At 51.3% G+C, this 26,854-nt stretch overlaps 1 protein-coding gene across 2 annotated transcripts in view; it reads right to left on the bottom strand.

The window, feature by feature from the left end:
- Positions 1 to 26,854, bottom strand: part of KCNN1 (potassium calcium-activated channel subfamily N member 1) — a 140,364-nt gene that overhangs the window by 27,051 nt on the left and 86,459 nt on the right. The window contains exons 4-5 of one of the 2 annotated variants that reach the window (XM_032973829.2): positions 22,078 to 22,219; positions 12,981 to 13,091 (exon numbers count right to left, since the gene is read on the bottom strand). In XM_032973829.2, the coding sequence (XP_032829720.1) occupies positions 12,981 to 13,091; positions 22,078 to 22,219 (253 nt within the window). The remainder of the gene's footprint in view (positions 1 to 12,980; positions 13,092 to 22,077; positions 22,220 to 26,854) is intronic. The other variant, XM_032973830.2, reaches the window with a different exon arrangement.

Genomic DNA, 26,854 nt, shown 5'->3' with positions numbered 1-26,854 from the left:
CCGGACTTGAAATGCGCCCCAATCTGGTCGGATATCGAAAGCCAAGCAGTGCCTGGATGGGTGCCGGCCATGCACAAACAGGTTGCCATAGGGCTGCGGAGCCACGTTGTGGTTATATCCAGTTTTTATTGTACGTCTATGCTGCCCGCACTGACCGGCCAGGGTGAAGTATGGTCAAACGGTCTCCACAAACCGGCAGGGCGTGGGGAGGCCCTCAACCAGCAGTGGATTGACAAAAGGTCTACGGGCATTGTGTGGCGGTCATCTCCACCAGTGGAAATTCCACATTCACAAGGCAGGGACATTCTTTAACAGCCACTGACGACTTCGCACAAAGTGATACCGATTTTATGACCCTGCAGAGATGACAATGATGGCTTGCCAATGTCAACCCTTGACCGTACAAAACATTAAACCATCCGCATTGCTATACGTCTACGTGATGACAGGTTGATAGCACGCAACACGAATGACGGCTATTACAATTAGAATAACGATCACTCCGATTGCAAAGAAAAGTACGATACATATAACGCGTTTAACTGCCGCCTTTGGGATCATTAAGTACCGTACAAAAGATGGTAAGAGACATATAGACTGCAGTGGTATAACAATGCGAGCATATGTACAACGGGGCATATTGCTACACAGCATTCAAAGTGCACAGATGTAGCACTTTCATTTAAAGCACTTACATCAACAATCATAAGTGCAAACCTGTCAACCCCTTATCAGTGCCTACTTTAGATTTGAAGTTTTTGTGACTGCAAGGATCCATACACTTTGGTTCTTTCTGTAAAGTTACGTAGGCGAAAAAATTATAATAAAAAAATAGAAAAATAAAAAAATCTACTTTTTATTTTTATTTTCTATTTATTTTTTCACCTAAGTGACTTTACCGAAAGAACCAAAGAGTATCGTGCCTACTTTATTACAGACCAATTCAGACCATATTGGTCATCCCGTGCCCTTATACATCTCAACGTTATTCCTACCAAGTCCCATCACAAGGGAGAAACACAAACAGACAACACATTTGTATTTGTGCCCATATTGAAACGGCTGTATGCCGTATGGACCTGAAAATTGAATTCCCCTGTACAAGAATACGCAGTAAACCATATGGGTTGCGAGGTATGATAGTGTAGTGTATAGTGCAGTGTATAAGTGTATAGCAGTGTATAGTTGGGTATAGGAATGTATAGTAGTGTATAGTGCATTCCTGTTAACCCCTTATCAGTGCCTACCTTTTAACAGACCAATTCAGATCTTATTGGTCACCCTTATAAATCTCAACGTTCATCCTACAAAGTCTCCATCACGAGGGAGAAACACATTTTTATTTTTGCCCGTACTGAAACGGCTGTACTCCGCATGGACCTAAGAACACGGGGTAAACACACGTGGGCTGACAGCTATGATAATGAGGGCATTGTGTCAATGGAAATAGGGTTCGGGCATTTAAAAGTAAAATCGCTCGACTCGAGCATCACAATGTTGCGCTCAATGAGCCAGGCCGGGAGTGACAAAGTGAACGGCCAGTGCAGCTACTCATTAAGATTATAACTATGTAATTACTTCAGCGACGGCAGTAGTCGTAAGTGTTATAACTGTTATTGAAGATGTTGGTGTCGCGCTAAGAGGGGGCAAAGTAGGGCTGCTCCTGCGCCATGACGAGCGGCGCTCTGATTGGACGAGACGTTCGCTCTCGTGGCTGGGTGTGGTCATTCGTGATTTTTTTAAAAGGGGGATGGGGGGGGGGTAGAATGTGAGGAACACATTCTCCTGTGGAGGGAGGGAGCTGGTAGGAACGTTGGGTTGCTCGGTCAATGGCCAGGGTCCACGGCGGCACCACCACGTGGTGTATTCCGCAAATATGCCCGACTGTGGGGGCGGGCACAAGCCGACGTGAAGGGTGGGGACCGAGTGGGGACCTGGGATGGTGGAGAGAAAAAAAGAATACAATACCCACGAATTGGCGGCTTGTAATGTAGAGATTGAGAGCAGCCGTATACTCCAAACGCATGTTGTTGATTCTCCACGTGGAGGGGAAAATGTCGTGAAGATGGCCGGGCGTGGTTGGTGGCCACCCACCCCCTCGTGTGTGCCGTGGCCGCCTTCCCCACCCAGCCCCTCCCTCCCCACCCTCCCCACTCAGCCCCACCCTCCCCAACCTCCCCACCCTCCCCACTCAGCCCCACCCTCCCCACCCCTCCCCACCCTCCCCACCCAGCCCCACTCTCCCCACCCAGCCCCACCCTCCCCACCCAGCCCCACCCTCCCCACCCAGCCCCTCCCTCCCCACCCAGCCCCACCCTCCCCACCCAGCCCCACCCTCCCCACCCAGCCCCTCCCTCCCTACCCAGCCCCACCCTCCCCACCCAGCCCCACCCTCCCCACCCAGCCCCTCCCTCCCTACCCAGCCCCACCCTCCCCACCCAGCCCCTCCCTCCCTACCCAGCCCCACCCTCCCCACCCAGCCCCACCCTCCCCACCCAGCCCCACCCTCCCCACCCAGCCCCTCCCTCCCCACCCTCCCCACCCAGCCCCTCCCTCCCCACCCTCCCCACCCAGCCCCTCCCTCCCCACCCTCCCCACCCAGCCACGCCCTCCCCACCCTCCCCACCCAGCCATTCCCCACCCTCCCCTCCCAGCCCCTCCCTCCCCACCCTCCCCTCCCCACCCAGCCCCCACCCCTCCCATTTCTGGATGCACGACGGACGGACGGACACAATAATCCCCCTGTGGGCTGGTGTAACCAGGAGGTTCCTACCAGTATTAAAAATGATTAAACATTATTTAAAAGGTATTATTTAAACTAAATTTAAGGTTAATTATTAAATACATTATTACAATAAACTATTTTCATAAAATATTGCAATCAATTATTAAAAAATATTCTTAAAATAAAATTGTATTTGAATGAATTAATAAACCTAATTATTACAATGAATTTATAAAATGTATTATTAAAACGAATTACTAAAACTAATCATTAAAATGTAAAATTACAATTAATTATTAAAGCTGATTATTAAAACAATTAAGAAAAAAACGCGAACAGACCCAGGACGCGTGAAAATCTTAAATTGTCACGCGGTGGACGAGGCTGTGTAGAACATGTCAGCTCAAAGATGCGAAGACGCTAAGCGTCAACGACGTGGAATAATGTAAACAGACGACAAGGGCGAAATTCAATAACAGTGTGTAATCATTATTTAAACAATGAGAGCGCGCAAGAGGCTCCAGAAGAAGAAGAATAAAAAAAATCACAATGTTGTTAGGCACAGGTGCAATTAAGAGATGAGGAGATTGAACGGCTTCGGCCACGGCGGTTTGAGGACCCTGGATCATCACGGTGGCTAGGAGATGTTCACTACCTCGCCTGGTATGCAGGAGGTCGTGGGTTCGAACCCGACCTTGACGCCTGCTGCTGTATATTTGGAGTTTGTAGTCTCTCTCCCCGTGGTCGCGTGGATTTTTCTGTGGGTCCTCGAGATTTTCCCTCCATACCATCACGCGTTTAGAGCATTTGGTTGCTTGACATGTCCACGTGACAAGCCATCACAAACGATAGCTCGACGATGTGGGCATCACGTGGACATTTACAGCAGTAGACAAATACAGTGAGGGAAAAAAGTATTTGATCCCCTGGTGATTTTATACGTTTGCCCACTGACAAAAAAATGATCAGTCTATAATTTTAATGGTAGATTTAATTGAGCAGTGAGAGACAAAATAACAACAACAAAAATGCAGAAAAACGCATGTCAAAAATGTTATAAATTGATTTGCATTTTAATGAGGGAAATAAGTATTTGACCCCCTCTCAATCAGAAATATTTCTGGCTCCCAGGTGTCTTTTATATAGGTAACCAGCTGAGATTAGGAGCACACTCTTAAAGGGAGTGCTCCTAATCTCAGCTTGTTACCTGTATAAAAGGCACCTGTCCACAGAAGCAATCATTCAATCAGATTCCAAACTCTCCACCATGGCCAAGACCAAAGAGCTCTCCAAGAATGTCAGGGACAAGATTGTAGACCTACACAAGGCTGGAATGGGCTACAAGACCATTGCCAAGCAGCCTGGTGAGAAGGTGACAACAGTTGGTGCCATTATTCGCAAATGGAAGAAACACAAAAGAACTGTCAATCTCCCTCGGCCTGGGGCTCCATGCAAGATCTCACCTCGTGGAGTTGCAATGATCAGGAGAACGGTGAGGAATCAGCCCAGAACTACACGGGAGGATCTTCTCAATGATCTCAAGGCAGCTGGGACATAGTCACCAAGAAAACAATTGGTAACACACTACGCCGTGAAGGACTGAAATCCTGCAGCGCCCGCAAGGTCCCCCTGCTCAAGAATGCACATATACATGCCCGTCTGAAGTTTGCCAATGAATAGCCGAATGATTCAGAGGACAACTGGGTGAAAGTGTTGTGGTCAGATGAGACCAAAATGGAGCTCTTTGGCATCAACTCAACTCGCCGTGTATGGAGGAGGAGGATTGCTGCCTATGACCCCAAGAACACCATCCCCACCGTCAAACATCGAGGTGGAAAATTATGCTTTGGGGGTGTTTTTCTGCTAAGGGGACAGGACAACTTCACCACATCAAAGGGACGATGGCGCAAGAGGAAGCACATTAAGGTCCTGGAGTGGCCTAGCCAGTATCCAGACCTTAATCCCATAGAAAATCTATGGAGGGAGCTGAAGGTTCGAGTTGCCAAACGTCATCCTCGAAACCTTAATAACTTGGAGAAGATCTGCAAAGAGGAGTGGGACAAAATCCCTCCTGAGATGTGTGCAAACCTGGTGGCCAACTACAAGAAACGTCTGACATCTGTGATTGCCAACAAGAGTTTTGCCACCAAGTACTAAGTCATGTTTTGCATAGGGGTCAAATACTTATTTCCCTCATTAAAATGCAAATCAATTTATAATATTTTTGACATGCGTTTCTCTGGATTTTATTGTTGTTATTCTGTCTCTCACTGTTCAAATAAACCTACCATTAAAATTATAGACTGATCATTTCTTCGTCAGTGGGCAAACGAACACAATCAGCAGGGGATCAAATACTTTTTTCCCTCACTGTACTCTCTAAGCGGGCGATGTTGATTCAACATGTTGAGTTGAGCCACGGCTCGAGTTGCTGAGCCAGATCCGAGCCCCGCCGCCGTGGCTCGGATATGCCGCTCGGATTGTCCACAGGGCGACGAGAAGCCACACGGAGCGTCAGAGACCCCCTCAGCGCCACTCCTGTTCGCTAAACCAGGGCTCCCCAACCCCCGGGCCACGGACCGGTACCGGTCCGTGGCCTGTTAGGAACCGGGCCGCACAGCAGGAGGTGAGAGCGGTGAGTCCGCACGTGGCCCGCCAATTATTTTATTATTCACCACTTCCGTCCACGCCTCTTTCCCGCACTGTGCACTTGTCTCAGTCGCAGTGTTGGTAAGCCCACAAGCTCTAACCCCTAGTAGCCACAATGAGTAAAAAACAAACGTCACTGGAGAGCTTCTTTGAATAGGGGGGAAAGACCCAATGATGAACCCCCCACCCCCCCTCCTCGGTCCGTGAAAAAATTGTCTTCCACGAAACCGGTCCCTGGTGCCAAAAAGGTTGGTGAGCGCTGCGCTAAACGAGTGATCAGGTGCAGGTGAGTGCTTCTTGACCTGGGGGTGCACCACCCCCCTTGGGGGTGTGCGAGATGCCCTTTCCGGGGTGTGGCGAGACACGGCCACGTTTTTGTTCGAAGGTAAATCGTCAGAAACCTATGTATTTAAACTTGATATGAAGTCTAAATACATGTATTTAGTAACATAATTATTCATCACGATTGAGAACCCAAGGGGTGCAAAGGCTGCAGTGAAAATTAAGAGCCACTGATTTAGGGAATCTAATTTTGTTGTTTATTTATGTTATTTATATTTTGCTATTATTGTTGTTGTTGTTCGTCTTGAGAAGGAGCGTCTCGTCTGCAACAGTGGCCAGGTCGCCTAACGACGCACGCGAAAGGAAACGCGTAATTACAAACACACACACACATAAAGACAAAGATCCCCCGTGTAGCCTCAACAGACTGTTGGGGCAAGCGCTGTTCGCGAGGAGCACCTCGAAGGCCCGCACGGCGCACGAGGGTGTGGCTGTGACCAGCACCACTCCCGCCCGGCCGTCTTTGTCTTCCCCATTGCTGATGTTTACTGCACGCCTCGTCGACCATGGGGGGAGGGGAGGGGGGAGGGGAGGGGGGCACACAATAGTCCCTGCACACAGGAGGGATGTGGAATTGCCACCACTGGCCCAGGATCCCCCGGGCCGGGAGTTGAACTCGGCCGTTTCCCGGTCACGAGTTCTAATTGCTGAGCCGCCACCACCGCCACCACCGCCACCACCACCACCACCGCCACCACCACCGCCGCCGCCGCCACCACCGCCGCCGCCGACAGTTTGCGATGAATTAAAACTTCCTCCGCCCCGGCCCGTATCCAAATAAACACGTGGCACAGCGCCCCTCTCCTCTGGTGAGGAACGTCGTTCAACCCCGCACGCCAAGAAGCACAAGGCAGCAAAACGGCGGGTGCGTCGCAACGAGTGAGCGGTCAGTACTGCCGCTCCCCGGCCGCCTTTGTCTCCCCGGCACCAGGCTACTCGGTTAAGCCTGGGTCGACCTACGAGCGGCACAGGGTCAGGCTCAGTTATGCGTCACCTGGTGTTGGGTGAGCGGCCATGAGCGGGAATCGGTGGCCAGGTTGGCCGGGCAGTGTGCTAACTCCTGCGCCACCACTCCACTCGCACACCCGGAGGGGGGGGGGGGGTTGGGTTAATTGCACCCCAACCCCTTCCATCCACCTCCCCCCCAAAAACCATTTCTTTCATGAATCTAAAATTCCTAATTATTAAGCACACTTCATCAATCTTGAGACATCATTAGCAAGCCGCGTGATACGGCAGTCGAGGCAAAGGGGCAGGCCCTGAAATTGTTCGCTCGCTCACACGCCACTGCCCGCTGCTAGGGCCTCCGCTATAGAGGGGGGCCCCAGAGGGCACTTCGAGAGGGCCCACTCCTCTACAAAGGCCGGTACACGCCTTGCATAATGTGCGAGAAGCCCCAGATTTGACTCCACCGCTATTTAAAAACCATGAAACTAAACTACAGTATATACGGTATTTTGTTTTATTTTACCAGGAAAGGCCCGCTGAGCTATACAGCTCTTTTTCAGAAGCGACCTGGCCACATGTGGTAACAGCTCAACCAAGTGGGCTTATCATCATCATCATCACGTGGAAATTTACTGCAGTCGCCAAAGAACTCTAAACGCGTGATGTTGATTCTAAATGTAGAGGGGAAAACCGGAGGACCCGGAGAAAATTCCACTCGTCCACGGGGACACCGCAAACTCCAAATATTCAGCATCATCAGGGTCGAACCCACAACCTCCTGCATACCAGGCGAAGGTAGTTAACATCTCCTAGCCACCGTGGCGCCCACACTGCCGGTGGTGGTGAATCGAAGAAACGCCGCCCCAACGATTCCTCTCATCGCGTCCGCCGCCGGCAGCCCGGAGCCGACTGGCGACTTCTGGCTCGCAGCCGGGGTCCCCGTTGCTCCGATGGACACCACCACGCCACTGCTGCACCCAGCCTCCCTCCCTCCCTCCACGACACAACATTATATATTTATATTTGTATCACGGACTATCAATTCATACGCAATCAATATCGCTCTCCTGACATGAGTCACGTCGTGCGAGACCGGTAAATAAATATATTTTTTTCCGGCCTCCGAATGTTTTCGCTTCGCTGGGCGTGCGTTCCGGGGAGCGGTCAGACCGCGAACCCGGCCACCCGAGTTCGATCCCCCGCTCGCGGCCACCACCAGGTCGTGGGCCTCCCCTAGGTCGACTCGGCCTCGAATGAGCAACCCCGGCGCGGTGGCGTCAACGTCGCTGCGAGGGAGACAAAGGCGGGTCCGGGCGTGGGCACGTGGCCACCCATAACCCCCGCCGTGTGCCCCTGCGGTTTCCGTGGAGCAGCACTTGCCCCGCAAAAAAAATAAAATAAAAAATAAAGTGCCTGTTGGTTGAGGCTATACGGGGGACCTTTGTCTTTGTGTCGGTGGGCGCGTGCGTGCGGGCACGCCGCGAACACAACGGTGGTGCCTGCGACTCGGCATCCGTGTTTGAGAAACGCAGGAAATTAATGACGGCGATGTTCATCAAATAGGAACGGCGCGGGAGGGGCGCAGTGGGTAGGCGGATGTTGGGGGAGGGGGGTAAGGGGGGGGAGTGGGTAGGGAGACGTGGGGGGGGGGGTAAGGGGGGAGTGGGTAGGGGGACGTGGGGGGTAAGGGAGTGGGTAGGGGGATGTGAAGGGGGGAGTAGGTAGGGAGACGTGGGGGGGGTAAGGAGGGTGAGTGGGTAGGGAGACGTGGGGGGGGGTAAGGGGGGAGTAGGTAGGGAGACGTGGGGGGGGGGCTAAGGGGGGAGTGGGTAGGGAGACGTGGGGGGGGGTAAGGAGTGGAGGAGGGGGGGAGGGGCACGCCACCCAGCTTAACGCGTTACTTCACCAGCGCACACTTTGAGACAATCCTGAAGGCGGTGTGAAGGATTAATTGCTGGCGACTGGGATCGATGGGGGATGGTTCTGCGTGACCCCAGCATGCGGGGGGTGTGGGGGTGTGGCGGTGGGGGGTGAGGGGTGCTTCAACGTCATTGCCATCACCCTGTGTCGGGGCTGACCAACTGGGGGACGTCTGCAACGCAACGCCTGTGGTGGTAACAATCTGGGAAGGTCACACTGATGCGCACGCAATGCAGTGGCGCCCAGAGGTCAGGCGCCAAGGGGGCACGAGAAGCGCTCTCACGCCAGCCGGCATTGGCGGTGGTGGTGGCAGTGGTTGTTGAGACGTCCGGGAGCGGTGGTGCAGTGGTTAGCGCTGCGCTGCGCTATGAACTTGGCGACCGGGGTTCGTTTCCCGCTCACGGCCAACACCACCAGTGACGATTGTCTGAACCGGTTCAGGGCCTCCCCTAGGTCGATTCGGCCTCTAATGAGTACCTGGTGCGTTGTGTAAACATCGCCACTGGGGAGACAAAGGCGGCCGGGCGTGCTGCTGGCCACCCACCCCCTCGTGTGCCGTGCAGGCCTTCATAGGTGCTCGCTAACAGCACTTGCCCCTAGAGTCTGTTAAGGCTACACGTGGGATCTTTGTCTTTTGTTGAGACGTCACGGGGACCGCAGCAGTGGCATCAGAAGGAAGGAAGCCATGGCCGAGATGTTTGACGGCATCAGCGGCAATGGCCGTGTTGACCTCCTGACCTTGACCCGAGTCCCGCTGACCTCTGAGTCTCACTGACCTCTGAATCCTCCTGACCCGAGTCCCACTGACCTCTGAGTCTCACTGACCTCTGAATCCTCCTGACCCGAGTCCCACTGACATCTGAGTCCCACCGAGTCGCACTGACCTCTGAGTCTCACTGACCTCTGAGTCCCACTGACCTCTGAATCCTCCTGACCCCAGTCCCACTGACCTCTGAGTCTCACTGACCTCTGAGTCTCACTGACCTCTGAATCCTCCTGACCCGAGTCCCACTGACCCCTGAGTCCCACTGACCTCTGAATCCTCCTGACCCGAGTCCCACTGACCCCTGAGTCTCACTGACCTCTGAATCCTCCTGACCCGAGTCCCACTGACCCCTGAGTCCCACCGAGTCGCAAGGCAGAGTCCACGCGAGCTTCTGCTCAAGCGAGCGTCGAGGCATTGGCGCTCATCTTCCAGTGGTTGGGAAATTCCACATTGCTATGGCGGCGGTGGGAGTCTCTCCACAGGACGAACCGCTGTTGACCTCCACGCACAAGCGGCGGTAGTCGTTTTATCGACCCCGGAAGGATGACGACGATGGGCTGGATCAACCCCCTCCCTTCCCTCCGCGAGCCGCTCGCTCTGCTGCTGAGTGGCCATGCGGGGGGCCCCGGATTCGTGGGGAGCTGCGCCTGCTCCACCTGGCGGGTGGGCGGGGGTCGGTGGGGGGCTGGCCCCGTGAGCCCCAAGGGGGTTTAAATCGCTCTCAGTTGGGGGGGGGGGGGGTGGGGGATGCACGGGGCTGGCTGCTGCTGCCGCCGCCGCTGCTCGGGTCCATCAGCATTAGCGATGAGACGTCCCCCCTCCCTCCCATTCAGCCGCAAATCACTGTCGTTCTGATGCAAAGCCCGGGACACTGAATTGACTGCGCGGAATATGGGGCAATTTCAGTAATTGCAGAGGCAGGTCCAGTTGTTGTATGTGTGCTGTGTGTGTGCTGTGTGTGTGCTGTGTGTGTGCTGTGTGTGTGCTGTGTGTGTGTGTGTGCTTTTTTTTCTTTCCCCTATTGTGCACGAAACGGGGCACTGGCCGCCCGGATTCTGCTCAGGGTAATGCGGCAGTGGCGGCAGTGGCGGCAGTGGCGGCAGTGGGGGAGGAGGAGGAGGAGGAGGCGGCTCCGGCTAATTTGATGAGAGCGATGGGGGCATCCACCCCGCCCGCGCTCCGTGATCACTGCCAAAATCCGTTTGACCTCTGACCCCCCCCCGTCTCCCGAGAGAGAGAAGGGGCTGGGGCTGGGGCTGGGCTGGGTGGAGATTTTCGGCGGAGCGTAATGTTCTTGGCACGCGCGCCAGAGAGGGTAGCAGAATGCCACAGCTTTGGTACCGACTCTCCCCCCCCCGTCCCCACTGAACGTCCCCACTTGGTCCTTGAGCCGTTGGACCCACAAACATTCCTTTAGCGAGGGGGGGTGGAGGGGAGATGGTGGGGTTACCACCCTGGGTGACAAACGCTATCAATGATTTTCCAGGAGCTGACTATCTCGAGATGGCAGCGGTGAGTGATAGCAAGGTCTACGTCGTAGCTTTGCTGACAAACGCCTTCATTCAGGAAGGGTAGCCGCAGGAATGAAAGCAGCCGAATGAGTCACGCTGCCGTGCAGCAAAAACAACTGGTTGTGCTGTACTTCTATGCCGCCTCGTCTACACTCACCGCCTTCACCCCAACTCGCAATGGCCAACGGAGTGAAGTATGGTCAAAACAAACGTCCCCACGATCCGCACCGCGACGTGCATTAGGAGGGGCCATCTCATCCAGCAGTGGATCGTACCACTAAAAGACAAATTCAGATTTATTTATTTTGGTTTTAATACGTTTCTAATTTACCAGGTAAAAGCCCAGTGAGCTATGTAGCTATTTTTCAGAAGCGACCTGGAAATCGCAAATGAGAGCTCAAACAAAGTGGCTTATCATCATCATCATCGCGTGGAAATTCATAGCAGCCAAATACTCTCTAAACGCGTGAAGTCGTTTCTGAATGTGTAGGGAAAAACCAGGGGACCCGGAGAAAAATCCACGCCATCACGGGGAGAGAGAGACACACAAACTCAAAATACACACAACAGGCGTCAGGGTCGGGATCGAACCCACGACCTCCTGTATACCAGGCGAGGTACTTAACATCTCCTAGCCACCGTGATGATGAGAGAGACACGCAAACTCCAAATATACAGCAGCAGGCATTAGGGTCGGGATCGAACCCACAACCTCCTGTATATCAGGCGAGTAGTTAACATCTCCTAGTCACCGTGATGATGATGAGAGAGAGAGAAACACAATCTCCAAATACACAGTAGGCGTCTGGGTCGGGATCGAACCCACGACCTCCTGTATACCAGGCGAAGTAGTTAACATCTCCTAGTCACCGTGATGATGATGAGAGAGAGAGACACGCAAACTCCAAATATACAGCAGGTGTCAGCGTCGGGATTGAACCCACGACCTCCTGTGTACCAGGCGAGGTAGTTAACATCTCCTAGACACCGTGATGATGATGAGAGAGAGACACACAAACTCCAAATATACAGCAGCAGGCGTCAGGGTCGGGATCGAACTCACGACCTCCTGTATACCAGGCGAGGTAGTTAACATCTCCTCGCCACCGTGATGATGATGAGAGAGAGACACACAAACTCCAAATACACAGCAGGTGTCAGGGTCAGGATTGAACCCACGACCTCCTGTATACCAGGCCAGGTAGTTAACATCTCCTAGCCACCGTAATGATGAGAGAGAGAGAGACACGCAGACTCCAAATATACAGCAGGTGTCAGGGTCGGGATTGAACCTACGACCTCCTGTATAACAGGCGAGGCAGTTAACACCTCATAGCCACCGTGATGATGATGAGAGAGAGAGAAACACAAACTCCAAATACACTGCAGGCGTCAGGGTCGGGATTGAACCCACGACCTCCTGTATACCAGGCGAGGTAGTTAACATCTGGCCACCGCGGTGCCCAACTCACCGGGTGAGCGAGCCGAATCATCATCAGTGCACCGCTAGATGCTCACACACCACGTGACAATGTAATTTGTTTGGTTTGCGTCAGTTGGTGGAGGGTTTTACAACACAAGCTTGGTCACATCACTGCACAGCCTAACCTAGATGTCAACGACGAATCGTAACAACTAACGAGGCAGTTACGTTGACATTAGTGACGATGGTCGTGGTGGTGGTGGTGGTGATGATGATCACTCTCGTCATCATGGTCCTGCTGGATATACTGCTGATGATGGTGACGACGATGGTGGTGATGACGACGGTGGTGGCGATGATGCAGATGACGACGATGATGAAGATGACGACAGTGACGACGATGACGATGATGGGGATGGTGACGACGATGACGACGATGATAACGACGACGAAGACGACGACGACGATGATGACATTGAGGATGACGACGATGATGACGATCACGATTATGATGACGATGACGACGACAATGGTGACAACGATGAGGATGACGACGGCGATGGTCACCACGATGACGGTGACGACGATGAGGATGATGATGATGACGACGACGACGACGACGATGGTGACGATGATGGTGACGAAGGATGACGACGACAGTGAGGACGACGCCGGCGCACGGCTGGCGGCACTGACCCTCTTGGAGAGCTGCGTGTCCATCATGAAGTTGTGCACGTGCTTCTCGGCCTTGGTGAGCTCCAGCTTGCGCGCAACGACCGCTACGACGAGCGCCGTGCAGCCGGCGCCCTGCGGCGTGCACACGGGGGGGTGGCCACGGCCCACGGACAACAACAACAACAACCACGACAACAACAACAACCACAACCACGACAACCACGACGGACGTAAGCACACGCGCACGCCAACAACTAACGTCGCGCGCACACTCGCATAGCGCACACGCACACACACACACACACATAGCGCACACACACACATAGCGCACACACACACACTCATATAGCGCACACGCACACACACACACACACATAGCGCACACACACACACTCATATAGCGCACACACACACACACATAGCGCACACACACACACTCATATAGCGCACACGCACACACACATAGCGCACACACACACACTCATATAGCGCACACGCACACACACATAGCGCACACACACACACACACGCACATAGCGCACATGCAGACACACACGCATAGCGCACACACTCGCATAGCGCACACACTCACATAGCGCACACGAACACTTACATAGCGCACACACTCGCATAGCACACACACGGAAACACACACATAGCGCACACACTCACTCACATAGCGCACACGTGGACACACACGCATAGCGCACACACACACTGACATAGCGCACACATTCACATAGCGCACACGCGGACACACACACATAGCACACACACAACTACTAACGTCGCACACACACACTGACATAGCGCACACATTCACATAGCGCACACGCGGACACACACACATAGCACACACACAACTACTAACGCCGCACACACACACAGATGCGTGCCCTGGCGCTCGCACACGCACACACACTCAAAGAGCGCACGCACACTGCTAACGTCGCTCAAACACCCACATAGCACACACACACACACAACTAAAGTTGCTCACACACACGCGCGTACACACACACTCACGCACCGATAGGCAATGGGGCACACACACCTGTGAACACTGGTGCACATGCCCATACACAGAGGCACGCACACGCATGTGCACACACGCGCACACATGAATACACATGAATAAACACTAAAGCACGCACTCGAACGCACATGGACACACTAACACATGTACACACTAAAAACACAGGCACACGCACACACACAACAACCGCCATTCGCCACTAAGTGGCGGTGACGTCACCACGGCGCTTGTGCCAGGCTAGGTGCACGTTAAGGCCACGTAAAGTGTCGAAAGCCCGCTGGCAGGAGGTCACGGGACAGACCCAGGTCCCATTGGTCGTCTGACTGAGATGAGTGGCTGATGCACCACCTGTGCCCCCTACTGTGCCAACTCGTGTTTTAGCCACCCGGTCCTCCGCTCGTTGTTGTGAGCGTCGGTTCTCTGCCCTCCGTTGTTGTTGGAGGGCGACTGCCTCCAACTGCCCAATAGCGTCCTTCACGAGCCTCCTCCACAGAGGCCGATCTTGACACCGCTGGTACGGGTCACCGGCAAGTCCACTCAGCTCCACGTCCTCCTGTACCACATCACTCCATCTCTTCTCTAGCTTGTGCCATTCCCATTTGCCCCCATTTATCCGGTCGAACAAAAGCTGTTTAAATCTTGACTTAAAGCCTCCGTGACTGCAGGAATTAATATTATTTGGGTCTTTCGGTAAAGTCACGTAGATAGGTTCAAAGAAAATAACAAAAACTACGATTTTTCATCATCCGCTGCGATCGAAATAAAAAGCTGTTTATGCATGCGGTGGCTGGGCATGACCCAGCCAATGCAGCCTTGCCTGCCAGAAGAGCGCACCGAAGGGATTTTGTCTTGATGTTTCAAGGATTTGACAGCTCCTCAAACAATCCAGCCTGGCTAAACCCAGACTGGATCAGAGGCAGGCTAGCCTAAATGTTTCTAACCAGTGAAGATGTTCCATTAAGAGGGTCCCCATGTTTCGCAAGCATAGAGAAGGGAGGGCATGACCGTGGTCAAATCGACCAGGCAGCTTCCACACAGCGTTACACAGCCGATGAACATATAATGCCACTCGACTGATTCGGAGTGGGACCTCTGCTGTTAAACCGGAACCGGTCATCAGCATACTACCCAGGTATGGAAAACTTTCTACTCTCTCCACAATTGCCCCATCACCAATTGGGAGTTGTGGGGGTAGAGTGTCTGATGGCACAAAATACCCAGGCAGGCGTTTAGTTTTGGTGGGGCTGATGGGAAGGCCCCACCTCTTAGTGGAATGCTCCAGATTCAGCAGTAGTGCCTCCAACTTCTCCTCTGAATGAACAGCAATCACCAGATCATCAGCATACATAACATGGTTGACCAATAGGGAGTCATCCCTTGATCGTACGCGGGAAATTCCTCCGGTACAGCCATCAAAGGCTGCAAGAACTACGTAGTCGAAATATATGTTAAAAAATGTGGGAGCCAGAGGACATCCATGTCGCACTCCAAAGCGAACAGGGAATGGCTCCGACTCCTGGCCACGTAGTTTTACTTTGGCCTGTCCACTATCATGAAGGTCCTTAATTATTGTGAGCAGAGAGTCAGGGACTCCGAAAGCACGAATAACAACCCAAAGCCAGGCCTACTGATGGCATCATTGGCCTTGACCAGGTCAATAAAGCAGAGATGAAGGTCTTGTTGGAATTCCCTACACCGCTGCTGTAGCAGACGGACAGAAAATATGGCATCTGTGCAGGACCGCCCTTTACTGAAACCGCATTGGGGCTCTGCAAGCCTCTCCTCAGTGTGGCTGACAAGGCGATGTTGAATAATCCTTGCCAGGACCTTTCCCGGCACACTGAGGAGGGAGATGCCCCTGTAGTTGTTACAGTCTGTGTGGTCCCCCTTCCAAAAGAGGGGGACCACCCCTTTTACAACCCGTGGAACCCATCAAGTGATCCAGACTGTTATTATGATGTCATGTAGGGCAGTCTGCACACAAACGCCACTCTCCCTCAGCATTTTGATGGGTAGATCATCCCTGCCCGGTGATTTTCCTGGTCTCAGACTCTGGATCGCCTTCTGTACGTTCTCAACAGATGGCACTTCAACCAGCCACTCACAGTGGGTGACTTCTTCTTCCAATATTTGAGGCACCGCAGCCTCAGTAGGGTCATCCCCACTTTGCCCCATGATGTATTCCTGGCTGAGAGATTTACCCTCCCCCAAGACCTCACAGAAATGCTCAGCAAATCTGCAAACCTGTTCCTGGGGGTGGGATATTAGATCACCTTTCTTTTCCCGAATGATGGTGAAGGTGTGGCGCTGCAAGTTACTGTTTTGATGTAGTTAAAGAGTGATATGTGATCGTGGGCCACTGAGGCAGACTCCATATCCTCAGCAACCCGTGACCACCGCCCATCCTTGCAGCACCTCACGGCTCTCCGAACCTCCGAGTGAAGGCTGTGGTAAGCCTCCTGATTCTCTGACGTGGGATACTGTAGACGATGAGAGTGGGTCTGTCACTTTTTCTCAGCTAGCTGTAACACCTCCTCTGTCAGCCAGAGTTACTAGGGAGGTTTGGACCGTGCACCCAAAGCAGCCATTGCAGCTGCATGAGCTACAGTCCGAAACCTCGCCAATTCCCCCATGGCATCAGGAGGAGAGGAGAACGATGCCAACCCCAGCTGCAAGTGATGATGGAATTCTCCCTTGCAACTTGCATCAGCTAGCTGAGACCTGGCCACTGTAGTTTTGAGTGTTCACCCACCACTGGAGTGGAAGAATGGCAGGCACATCTTACAGATGACAAATCTATGGTCAGTGAGCAGATCAGCTCCATGGTATGTCCTGGTGTCAAGGACATGGGCCTGTAACCGCTGTTCCATCACTATATAGTCCAAAAGATGTTATTGCTTGGACACGATGTGCATCCATGATGTTGTGTGGATGCGCCGATGTCGGAACAGCGTGTTGGTAATTACAAGCCCATGGGCTGCACAAAAGTTGAGCAGCCTCCTACCGGTGTAAATGAGCTGATCTAGGCCCTACCTTCTGATCACTCCAGACCAGGTGCCACCATCATGACGCAATTGAGCATTAAAGTCATCCAACAGAATAACTCTATCCCGAGGGGCCACTTTAGCTAGCACCTGTGGCAGGTCATAGAAGGCATCTGACTCATTGACCTTGCCTGCATTCCTCCACTGATGTTCATTTTCGGTGGGGGCATAAGTAACCACGACCACCACTCCTCGCTTCTGGTTGATGGGAAGGTAACACCACAGTAGCCTGGGGCTTACAGGTTCCCACACTTCACCACCACGCTACTTCACCCCCTTCATTCTTTTGTTCAGACTAAGCCACTCCGTGTTGTTTGGAAGTCTCCTGCCCCGAGTAGAGGACTGTTCACCCCTCTTGGTGGCAGGAACCAGAGCCGGTCCTCCTGGCCTCCTGAATACTGCAGAGATTCAGGCGGTACCGGTCCAGTTCCCGACAGAGGAGTGGCAGCCTCTCCTCCACAGTGAGCGTTCGAACATTCCACGTGGCCACCCACAATGGCCTTTTGCTGTTTCTGGCGGAACCCCGAAGGTAAGGATTCAGGCTCCTGGTACCGCCAAATGGGGTTTAGCCAGGAGACGTCATAGATGCCTGTCCCCGCGAGGCCTCCGGCACAAGCTTGGTTCTATATTTTCACGTGGTTTCGTGGTAAATAATTGAAGGTGCCCCCATTTGGCCGCTGTGGTGGCTAAAAGTCCCATAAAAGGGTACAGCCAATTTTCGAATTAGCCTCCCCCCAATGGCATTTCTCACATCCACCACAGCGTTGCCGTCCGGCAACAGCAAGGAAGTAGATACAGATGCACTCAGATACACGCTTACACGAACACACACACTAATGAGTTCATAACGCATGCACACACATATGTGCATACTAACACACAAACGCACACACTAACACACATGCACACACACATGGACACAATACTAACAGATTCACAACACATGCACACATACAACTACTAACGTCGAGCACACACTAAAATACACACACGCACATGCACACACATGCGCACACACACACACACACGTGCGCATACTAACACGGACGCACACAACACTAACACACTGAGTTCACGACACATGAACACACACATGCACACACTAACAAACACACACACACGTGCACACACGTCCGCACACGAACGCAGACGCACACAACACTAACACACTAACGAGTTCACGACACGTGCACAGAGGTGTATCAAACAGCACAGACAGGCATTAACGGGCACATTTTAAAATAAGGATAAAAACGCGCACACATACGGCACGTCGCAATGTGTAAAACCCGCACTCCGCTTTTCAATGCGTTCCCCTCCGACGCAACTCCCCCACCGATAAAGCACGCGGCTCGTCTGCTGCCTGCGGTTGCTCTTCTTGTTGATGCAGTGTTTCGTGCGCCGCGTGCCTGTGTCCGTGCGCGCTGTGTTGATGTTCCCAATGCCTCCCTCCCCTGCACCTCCCCTCCCCTCCCCCCCATTGTAGCTGTCGTCATTAACGCCCAGAGGTCAAAGCCCGTTCACGGCCAACATTGGTGGGAAGAGACACGCGGCACCGTGCGGCGCGAGAAAGACAAAACATAAACTTAGAGGCCCGCACGGTAAAGCCATTGAGAGACCCCGTCGACAGAGATGACTACAAATGAAACTCCACTTCACGTCGCGTGCAGAGAATGCAACGCGAAGTTCTTTACGGGGGGCGGGGGAGGGGGGTGGCAAAATAAAAGCGACTGATGCACTGTAAAGGTACGATAAGAATGATGCATTAAAACATGCCGTAACATTATAATGAACTTAAAGTATGATTTTTAAAAAAAACGCATAATAAACACACGATCAAAGCATCCTAATTAAAAGCCAAACAGAACAGGTATCCAGAAGAAGTTTTGTCGGGTTAGAGCGCATGAATCTAAAAGTGTTGTTAAACCTGCGACCACCCGACACGGCCAACTAGTGAGGGTTGTCACTTCAACAGAACGTGCTAATTGTTGACTAGTACAGCACACCGGTGTGTTGGAGAGTAGACCCACAGCATTTACAATGACATTTTACTCTCCCCAGCCCGGTGTGCTGCGCTAATAACTCATGGGGCACGTGTTGTTGACTGGCTGTGTTGGGTGGTGGCCGGGTTTAACGACACACATTTATATTTATGCGATCTAACCCCCCAAAAAAACACCTCTATTATGGACAGCATTGGTCTCGACAGCCCCACCACTGCGTGTTAAACTAAAAAGGTGTGTTTTTGAAGATTATGTTTGAAAACATTCGCCGATTCTGATGCCCCCGGAGCCTCAGGCAGACCGCTCCCAAGGCGAGTATCACCCACAGAAACTAGAGGCTGCCTCCCCATCAGTTTTGGTGCTGGCCTTTGGCACAGCTAAACTCCGTAAACAATAAACAACAAGACAATTTTGTTGTTATTTTTCCAGGTAAGCCCCCCCTCCCCCCGCCCCCCCTGCCCCCCCTGCCCCCCTCCCCCGCCCCCCCCGAGCTTCTGTGGCTCTTTTTTACAAGAAGCGACCTGGCGATGACAAACGAGAGCTCAAACGAAGTGGCGCATCGTCATCGTGGTCATCGTTGTCATCATCGTCATCGTTGTCATCATCGTCATCATCGTCATCGTTGTCATTATCGTCATCGTTGTCATCGTCGTCATCGTTGTCATCATCATCATCATCGTCGTCATCGTTGTCATCATCGTCGTCAGCATCATCGTCGTCATCATCGTCGTCGTCATCATCGTCGTCATTATCGTCGTCATTATGGTCGTCATCGTCATCATTGTCATCATCATCGTCATCATCGTCGTCATCATCGTCGTCGTCATTATCGTCATCATCGTCATCATCGTCGTCATCATTGTCGTCGTCGTCATCATTGTCGTCGTCGTTATCGTAGTCGTCATCATCACGTGGAGAAATGCACAGCGGCCATGTACTCTAAACGGGTGATGTTCATTCTAAACGTGGAGGGGGAAAGAAGCGGAGGACCCCGGAGATTAAAAGTCCACGCGACCACGGGGAGAGAGAGAGAGAGTGGACATGCAACCTCCAAACATACAGCAGGCGTTGTCAGGGTCGGGATCGAACCCACGACCTGCGAACGAAGTTCAATGCGCATGCCGTACGGACAGACTATGGCGGCAGTGGCGTGATGATGACGGCCAAACGACTACCCCCCTCCCACCACCCCCCCCCCCAATAGGCGCTCGCTAACACCGCATGCACCCACCAGTCTGTCGGTTCGATGCTCGTTGCAGAGGATCGCTGTGTGGGAATCTGGTGGCCGCCCTGGTTATAACTGCGGTGTACAAGCCGTAATAATAGTAATACTATATATAAAACGTTTTTTTTTTATTTTAACCAGGTAAGGCCCACTGAGCTACGTAGTTATTTTTCAGAAGTGCCCCTGCTATCACAAATAACAGCTCATCCAAGTGGATTATCATCATCACGTGGACATGTCAAGCAGCCAAACGCTCTAAACGCGTGATGTTTATTCTAAATATGGAGGGAAAAACTAGAGGACCCGGAGAAAAATCCACGCGACCACGGGGAGAGAGAGAGACACTACAAACTCCAAATATACAGCAGCAGGCGTCAAGTTCGGGATCGAACCCACGACCTCCTGTGTATCAGGCGAGGTAGTTAACATATCCTAGCCACACGCCGTCTCGCTCGCAGGGGGACGTTAAAGATCCCGCGACGTCATTCACAAGAGCGGTGCCACAGTCGTCACGGCGTCACGCTCAGAATTTGGCCAAATAAAAAAATTAACTCAAGGGGGCTCGCGCACGGATCCAAATACAGACCCACACACAGACCCACACACAGACCCACACACAGACCCACACACAGACCCACGCACACCCACACACGGACCCACACACGGACCCACACACAGACCCACACACAGACCCACACACAGACCCACACACGAACCCACACACGAACCCACACACGAACCCACACACGAACCCACACACGAACCCACACGGACCCACACACGGACCCACACACGAACCCACACACGAACCCACACACGGACCCACACACGGACCCATACACGGACCCACACACAGACCCACACACGAACCCACACACGAACCCACACACAGACCCACACACGAACCCACACACAGACCCACACACGAATCCACACACGAACCCACACACAAACACACACAGAGACACTCACACCGACGCAAAGACAAAAAAACCCCGTATAGCCTTAACAGACTGTTGGGGCAAGTGCTGTTAGTGAGCACTTATAAAGGCTGGCACGGCACACGAGGGGGTGGGTGGCGAACACCACGCCCGGCCGCCTTTTTCTCCCTAGTGGCGATGTTTACGCACAGACACACGCACAGACACACACACAGAGACACACAGACACAGACACACGCACACACAGACACACGCACAGACACACGCACACACAGACACACACACAGACACACAAAGACACACACAGACACACACACAGACACACGCACACACAGATACACACACAGACACACAAAGACACACACAGACACACACACAGACACACGCACACACACATACACGCGCATACACAGACACACACGCACACACGCACACACAGTAACAATCATCGCCCCCCTACTGGCAGCAGATTAATGCCCCAGCAGGTCACTCTTGCAAATGAGACTCATCCGCGGTCCCTCGAGTTCTCACTCCGCTTAAGCTAAATAAACTTGAACAGTCTGTTAAAAGGCGATACGGAAGAATCCTTGTCTCTCTGTGATTGCGCGCACGCGCGCGTGTTTGTGTGCGGGAAGCGGTGCTACGGACCTGGCCACCCGAGTTCGATGCTGGCTCACGGCCAACAACACCCAGTGACCATTATCTGAACCGGTCCTGGGCCTCCCCTAGGTCGACTCAGCCTCAAATGAGTACCCGATGCGGTGTGTAAACATCGTGTGCTGTGCCGGCCTTCATCGGTGCTCACAAACGGCACTTGCCCCAACAGGTCCGCAAGGCTATACGGGGGATCTTTGTCTTTCGGAGCTCACCATGATACCGGTGAGGAGACACACCCCACGTCCGCAGTACGTGTGGGGGACCATGTCACCGTAGCCCACGGAGAGGAACGTGATGGAGATGAGCCACATGGCTCCCAGGAAGTTGCTGGTGATGTCCTTGGTGTCATGATACCTGCAGCCGCAACCACCGGACACAACAACAACATTTATTTTTCGATACAAATAAGAATAATAATCATGATTACGATTGTTGTTCAATCATGCATTTGTCACGTGCCTTTTTTAAGCCCAGCTACCTAGGATTGGGCAAAACCTCGCCAACTTTTCACCCAGTCTCTGTGTGTCTCTACGAGTCTCTGCGAGGGTGCCACGGGGCTGGGATATGTTAACTACATCGCTTGGTATGCAGGCGGTCGTGGGTTCGATCACGAACCTGACACCATGGCGAGAAGTTAACATCGTCATCATCGCCATCGCCGTCATCATTGTCACCATCAATCACGTCCAGCAGAAGGATGATGACGTGATCCTCATCACCACCACCACCACCACCACGACCATCAGCACTAACATCAACGTAACAGCCTCGTTAGTCACGGTTCGTCGTTGACATCTGGGTTAGGCTGTGCAGTGATCTGGCCAAGCTTTTGTCGTAAAAACTCTCCTCCACCCGACGCAGCCAAATAAATGACATTGCCACGTGGTGCGCGAGCGTCTAACCGTGCGCCAATTAATTATGATTCGGCCCACTCACCCGGTGAGTTGGGCACCACAGTGGCCAGAAATGTTCACTACCTCGCCAGGTATACAGGAAGTCGTGGGTTTGATCCCGACTCTGACGATACCTGTATATTTTGAGTTTGCGTGTCTTTCTCCCCGTGGTAGCGTCGATTTTCCTCCGGGTCCTCCGGTTTTCACCTCCAAATGTAGAATTAACATCACGCGTTTCGAGTATTCGGCCGCTATAAAATGCTCACGTGATGATGATAAGCCACTTCGTTGTGCTATCATTTGTGATAGCCAGGTCGCTCAGTGGGGCCTTAGCTGCTAAAATAAAAAAAATGGTTTTAGTTTGGAATGACATCCAGGGGACATCGCGTCGACATCACGAGCCGCGATTTTCGTTCCAGGCAGCTCCACCAGATTGCAACCGCGAGGGTCAAACGCCCGGGTCACAGCAACAACAATAACCACGAGTAATAATGCAATTATATATATATTGATGTAGTCACATACACATACACATATATATGCTAGCCTTTAGCCTGTCCAAGGACGGGTGTATTGCAGTAAAATCTGAAACTTGCAAGCGAAAAGCAGGCTGCGACGTGATGTTCATTGCATACATTCGCGTGCAATTAGTAAGGGCGCGGTGACAGTGTCTATCGCATGTAAAGGTTATAATCCCTTGTTGATCACGACGTCCTTTTTACTTTGATGGCTCAACAGCGTCACGGAGATCACGAAGATGGAAATGAGTGGACCGATGGTGGGTGACCACGGGAAGGTGGCGTAAGTACGAGGGGATAAGGAAGGGTGGGCGGGCATCTTAGTCTGGCTCCTGCGGAGGGATTCTCGGCGCTTCGAGCCTCGCCCGTCCGCCACCAATGATGTCATCTTCTTCCCTGCCCCCCCCCCCCCCCCCGATGTATGCAGATACTACTATAGAGTCAGTAGATACTACGACAGAGTCAGTAGGTACTACTTTAGAGTCAGTAGATACTACTTTAGAGTCAGTAGATACTATAGAGTCAGTAGATACTTCTAGAGTCAGTAGATACTACTGTAGAGTCATTCATAGTAGATACTACTACAGAGTCAGTAGATACTACTTTAGAGTCAGTAGATACTACTGTAGAGTCAGTAGATACTACTACAGAGTCAGTAGATACTACTGTAGAGTCAGTAAATACTACTCTAGAGTCAGTAGATACTACTATACAGTCAGTAGGTACTACTGTAGATTCAGTAGATACTACTATAGAGTCAGTAGATACTACTGTAGAGTCAGTAGATACTACTATAGAGTCAGTAGATACTACTATAGAGTCAGTAGATACTACTACAGAGTCAGTAGATACTACTGTAGAGTCAGTAGATACTATTATAAACTCAGTAGATACTACTTTAGAGTCAGTAGATACTACTGTAGAGTCAGTAGATACTACTACAGAGTCAGTAGATACTACTGTAGAGTCAGTAAATACTACTCTAGAGTCAGTAGATACTACTATACAGTCAGTAGGTACTACTGTAGATTCAGTAGATACTACTATAGTCAGTAGATACTACTGTAGTGTCAGTAGATACTACTATAGAGTCAGTAGATACTACTTTAGAGTCAGTAGATACTACTATAGAGTCAGTAGATACTACTTTAGAGTCAGTAGATACTATAGAGTCAGTAGATACTACTACAGAGTCAGTGGATACTACTGTAGAGTCAGTAGATGCTATTATAAAGTCAGTAGATACTACTGTAGCGTCAGTAGATACTACCGTAGAGTCAGTAGATACTACTATAGAGTCAGTAGATACTAGTATAGAGTCAGTAGATACTACTGTAGCTTCAGTAGATACTACCGTATAGTCAGTAAATACTACTGTAAAATCAGTAGATACTACTATAGAGTCAGTAGATACTACTGTAGAGTCAGTAGATACTACGATAGAGTCAGTAGATACTAGTGTAGAGTCAGTAGATACTACTATAGAGTCAGTAGATACTACTGTAGTGTCAGTAGATACTCCTATAGAGTCAGTAGACACTACTATCGAGTCAGTAGATACTACTATAGAGTCAGTAGATACTACTGTAGTGTCAGTAGATACTGCTATAGAGTCAGTAGACACTACTATCGAGTCAGTAGATACTGCTATAGAGTCAGTAGATACTACTATAGAGTCAGTAGATACTGCTATAGAGTCAGTAGATACTACTATAGAGTCAGTAGATACTACTATAGAGTCAGTAGATACTACTGTAGTGTCAGTAGATACTACTGTAGAGTCAGTAGATACTACTATAGAGTCAGTAGATACTACCGTAGTGTCAGTATATACTGCTATTGAGTCAGTAGATACTACTATCGAGTCAGTAGATACGGCTATAGAGTAGATACTACTATATAGTCAGTAGATACTACTGTAGAGTCAGTAGATACTACTATAGAGTCAGTAGATACTACTACAGTGAGGGAAACAAGTATTTGATCCCCTGCTGTTTTTGTACGTTTGCCCACTGACAAAGAAATGATCAGTCTATAATTTTAATGGTAGGTTTATTTGAACAGTGAGAGACAGAATGACAACAAAAAAATCCAGAAAAACGCATGTCAAAAATGTTATAAATTGATTTGCATTTTAATGAGGGAAATAAGTATTTGACCCCCTCTCAATCAGAAATATTTATGGCTCCCAGGTGTCTTTTATAGAAGTAACGAGCTGAGATAGGAGCACATTCTTAAAGGGAGTGCTCCTAATCTCAGCTTGTTACCTGTATAAACGACACCTGTCCACAGAAGCAATCAATCCAAACTCTCCACCATGGCCAAGACCAAAGAGCTCTCCAAGGATATCAGGGACAAGATTGTAGACCTGCACAAGGCTGGAATGGGCTACAAGACCATTGCCAAGCAGCTTGGTGAGAAGGTGACAACAGTTGGTGCGATTATTCGCAAATGGAAGAAACACTAAATAACTGTCAATCTCCCTCGGACTGGGGCTCCATGCAAGATTTCACCTCGTGGAGTTGCAATGATCATGAGAACGGAAAGGAATCAGCCCAGAACTACACGGGAGGATCTTATCAATGATCTCAAGGCAGCTGGGACAATAGTCACTAAGAAACCAATTGGTAACACACTACGCCGTGAAGGACTGAAATCCTGCAGCGCCTGCATGGTCCCCCTGCTCAAGAAAGCACATATACATGCCCGTTTGAAGTTTGCCAATGAACATCTGAATGATTCAGAGGACAACTGGGTGAAAGTGTTGTGGTCAGATGAGACCAAAATGGAGCTCTTTGGCATCAACTCAACTCGCCGTGTTTGGAGAAGGAATGACCCCAAAAACACCATCCCCACCGTCAAACATGGAGGTGGAAACATTATTCTTTGGGGGTGTTTTTCTGCTAAGGGGACAGGACTACTTCACCGCATCAAAGGGACGATGGACGGGGCCATGTACCGTCAAATCTTGGGTGAGAACCTCCTTCCCTCAGCCAGGGCATTGAAAATGGGTCGTGGATGGGTATTCCAGCATGACAATGACCCAAAACACACGGCCAAGGCAACAAAGGAGTGGCTCAAGAAGAAGCACATTAAGGTCCTGGAGTGGCCTAGCCAGTCTCCATACCTTAATCCCATAGAAAATCTGTGGAGGGAGCAGAAGGTTCGAGTTGCCAAACGTCAGCCTCAAAACTTTAATGACTTGGAGAAGATCTGCAAATAGGAGTGGGACAAAATCCCTCCTGAGATGTGTGCAAACTTGGTGGCCGACTACAAGAAACGTCTGACCTCTGTGATTGCCAACAAGGGTTTTGCCACCAAGTACTAAGTCATGTTTTGCAGAGGGGTCAAATACGTCTCTCACTGTTAAAAGAAACCTACCATTAAAATAATAGACTGATCATTTCTTTGTCAGTGGGCAAACGTACAAAATCAGCAGGGGATCAAATACTTTTTTTCCCTCACTGTATGTAGGGTGCCTACGAAATACATTTCTTCTTGGGGGGGGGGGGGGGGAGGGGGTGGTGAAATCATTTTAGGTTGTGGTTGATAATTTTTGGAACCCTCTTGGGTCAACT

The sequence above is a fragment of the Petromyzon marinus genome, chromosome 52 (genome assembly GCF_048934315.1).
Source record: "Petromyzon marinus isolate PM22_M1 ecotype Great Lakes invasive population chromosome 52, UKy_Petmar_22M1.pri1.0, whole genome shotgun sequence".
In the NCBI taxonomy this organism is placed as follows: domain Eukaryota; kingdom Metazoa; phylum Chordata; class Hyperoartia; order Petromyzontiformes; family Petromyzontidae; genus Petromyzon; species Petromyzon marinus.
This window is presented reverse-complemented; position numbering and strand designations above follow the sequence as displayed.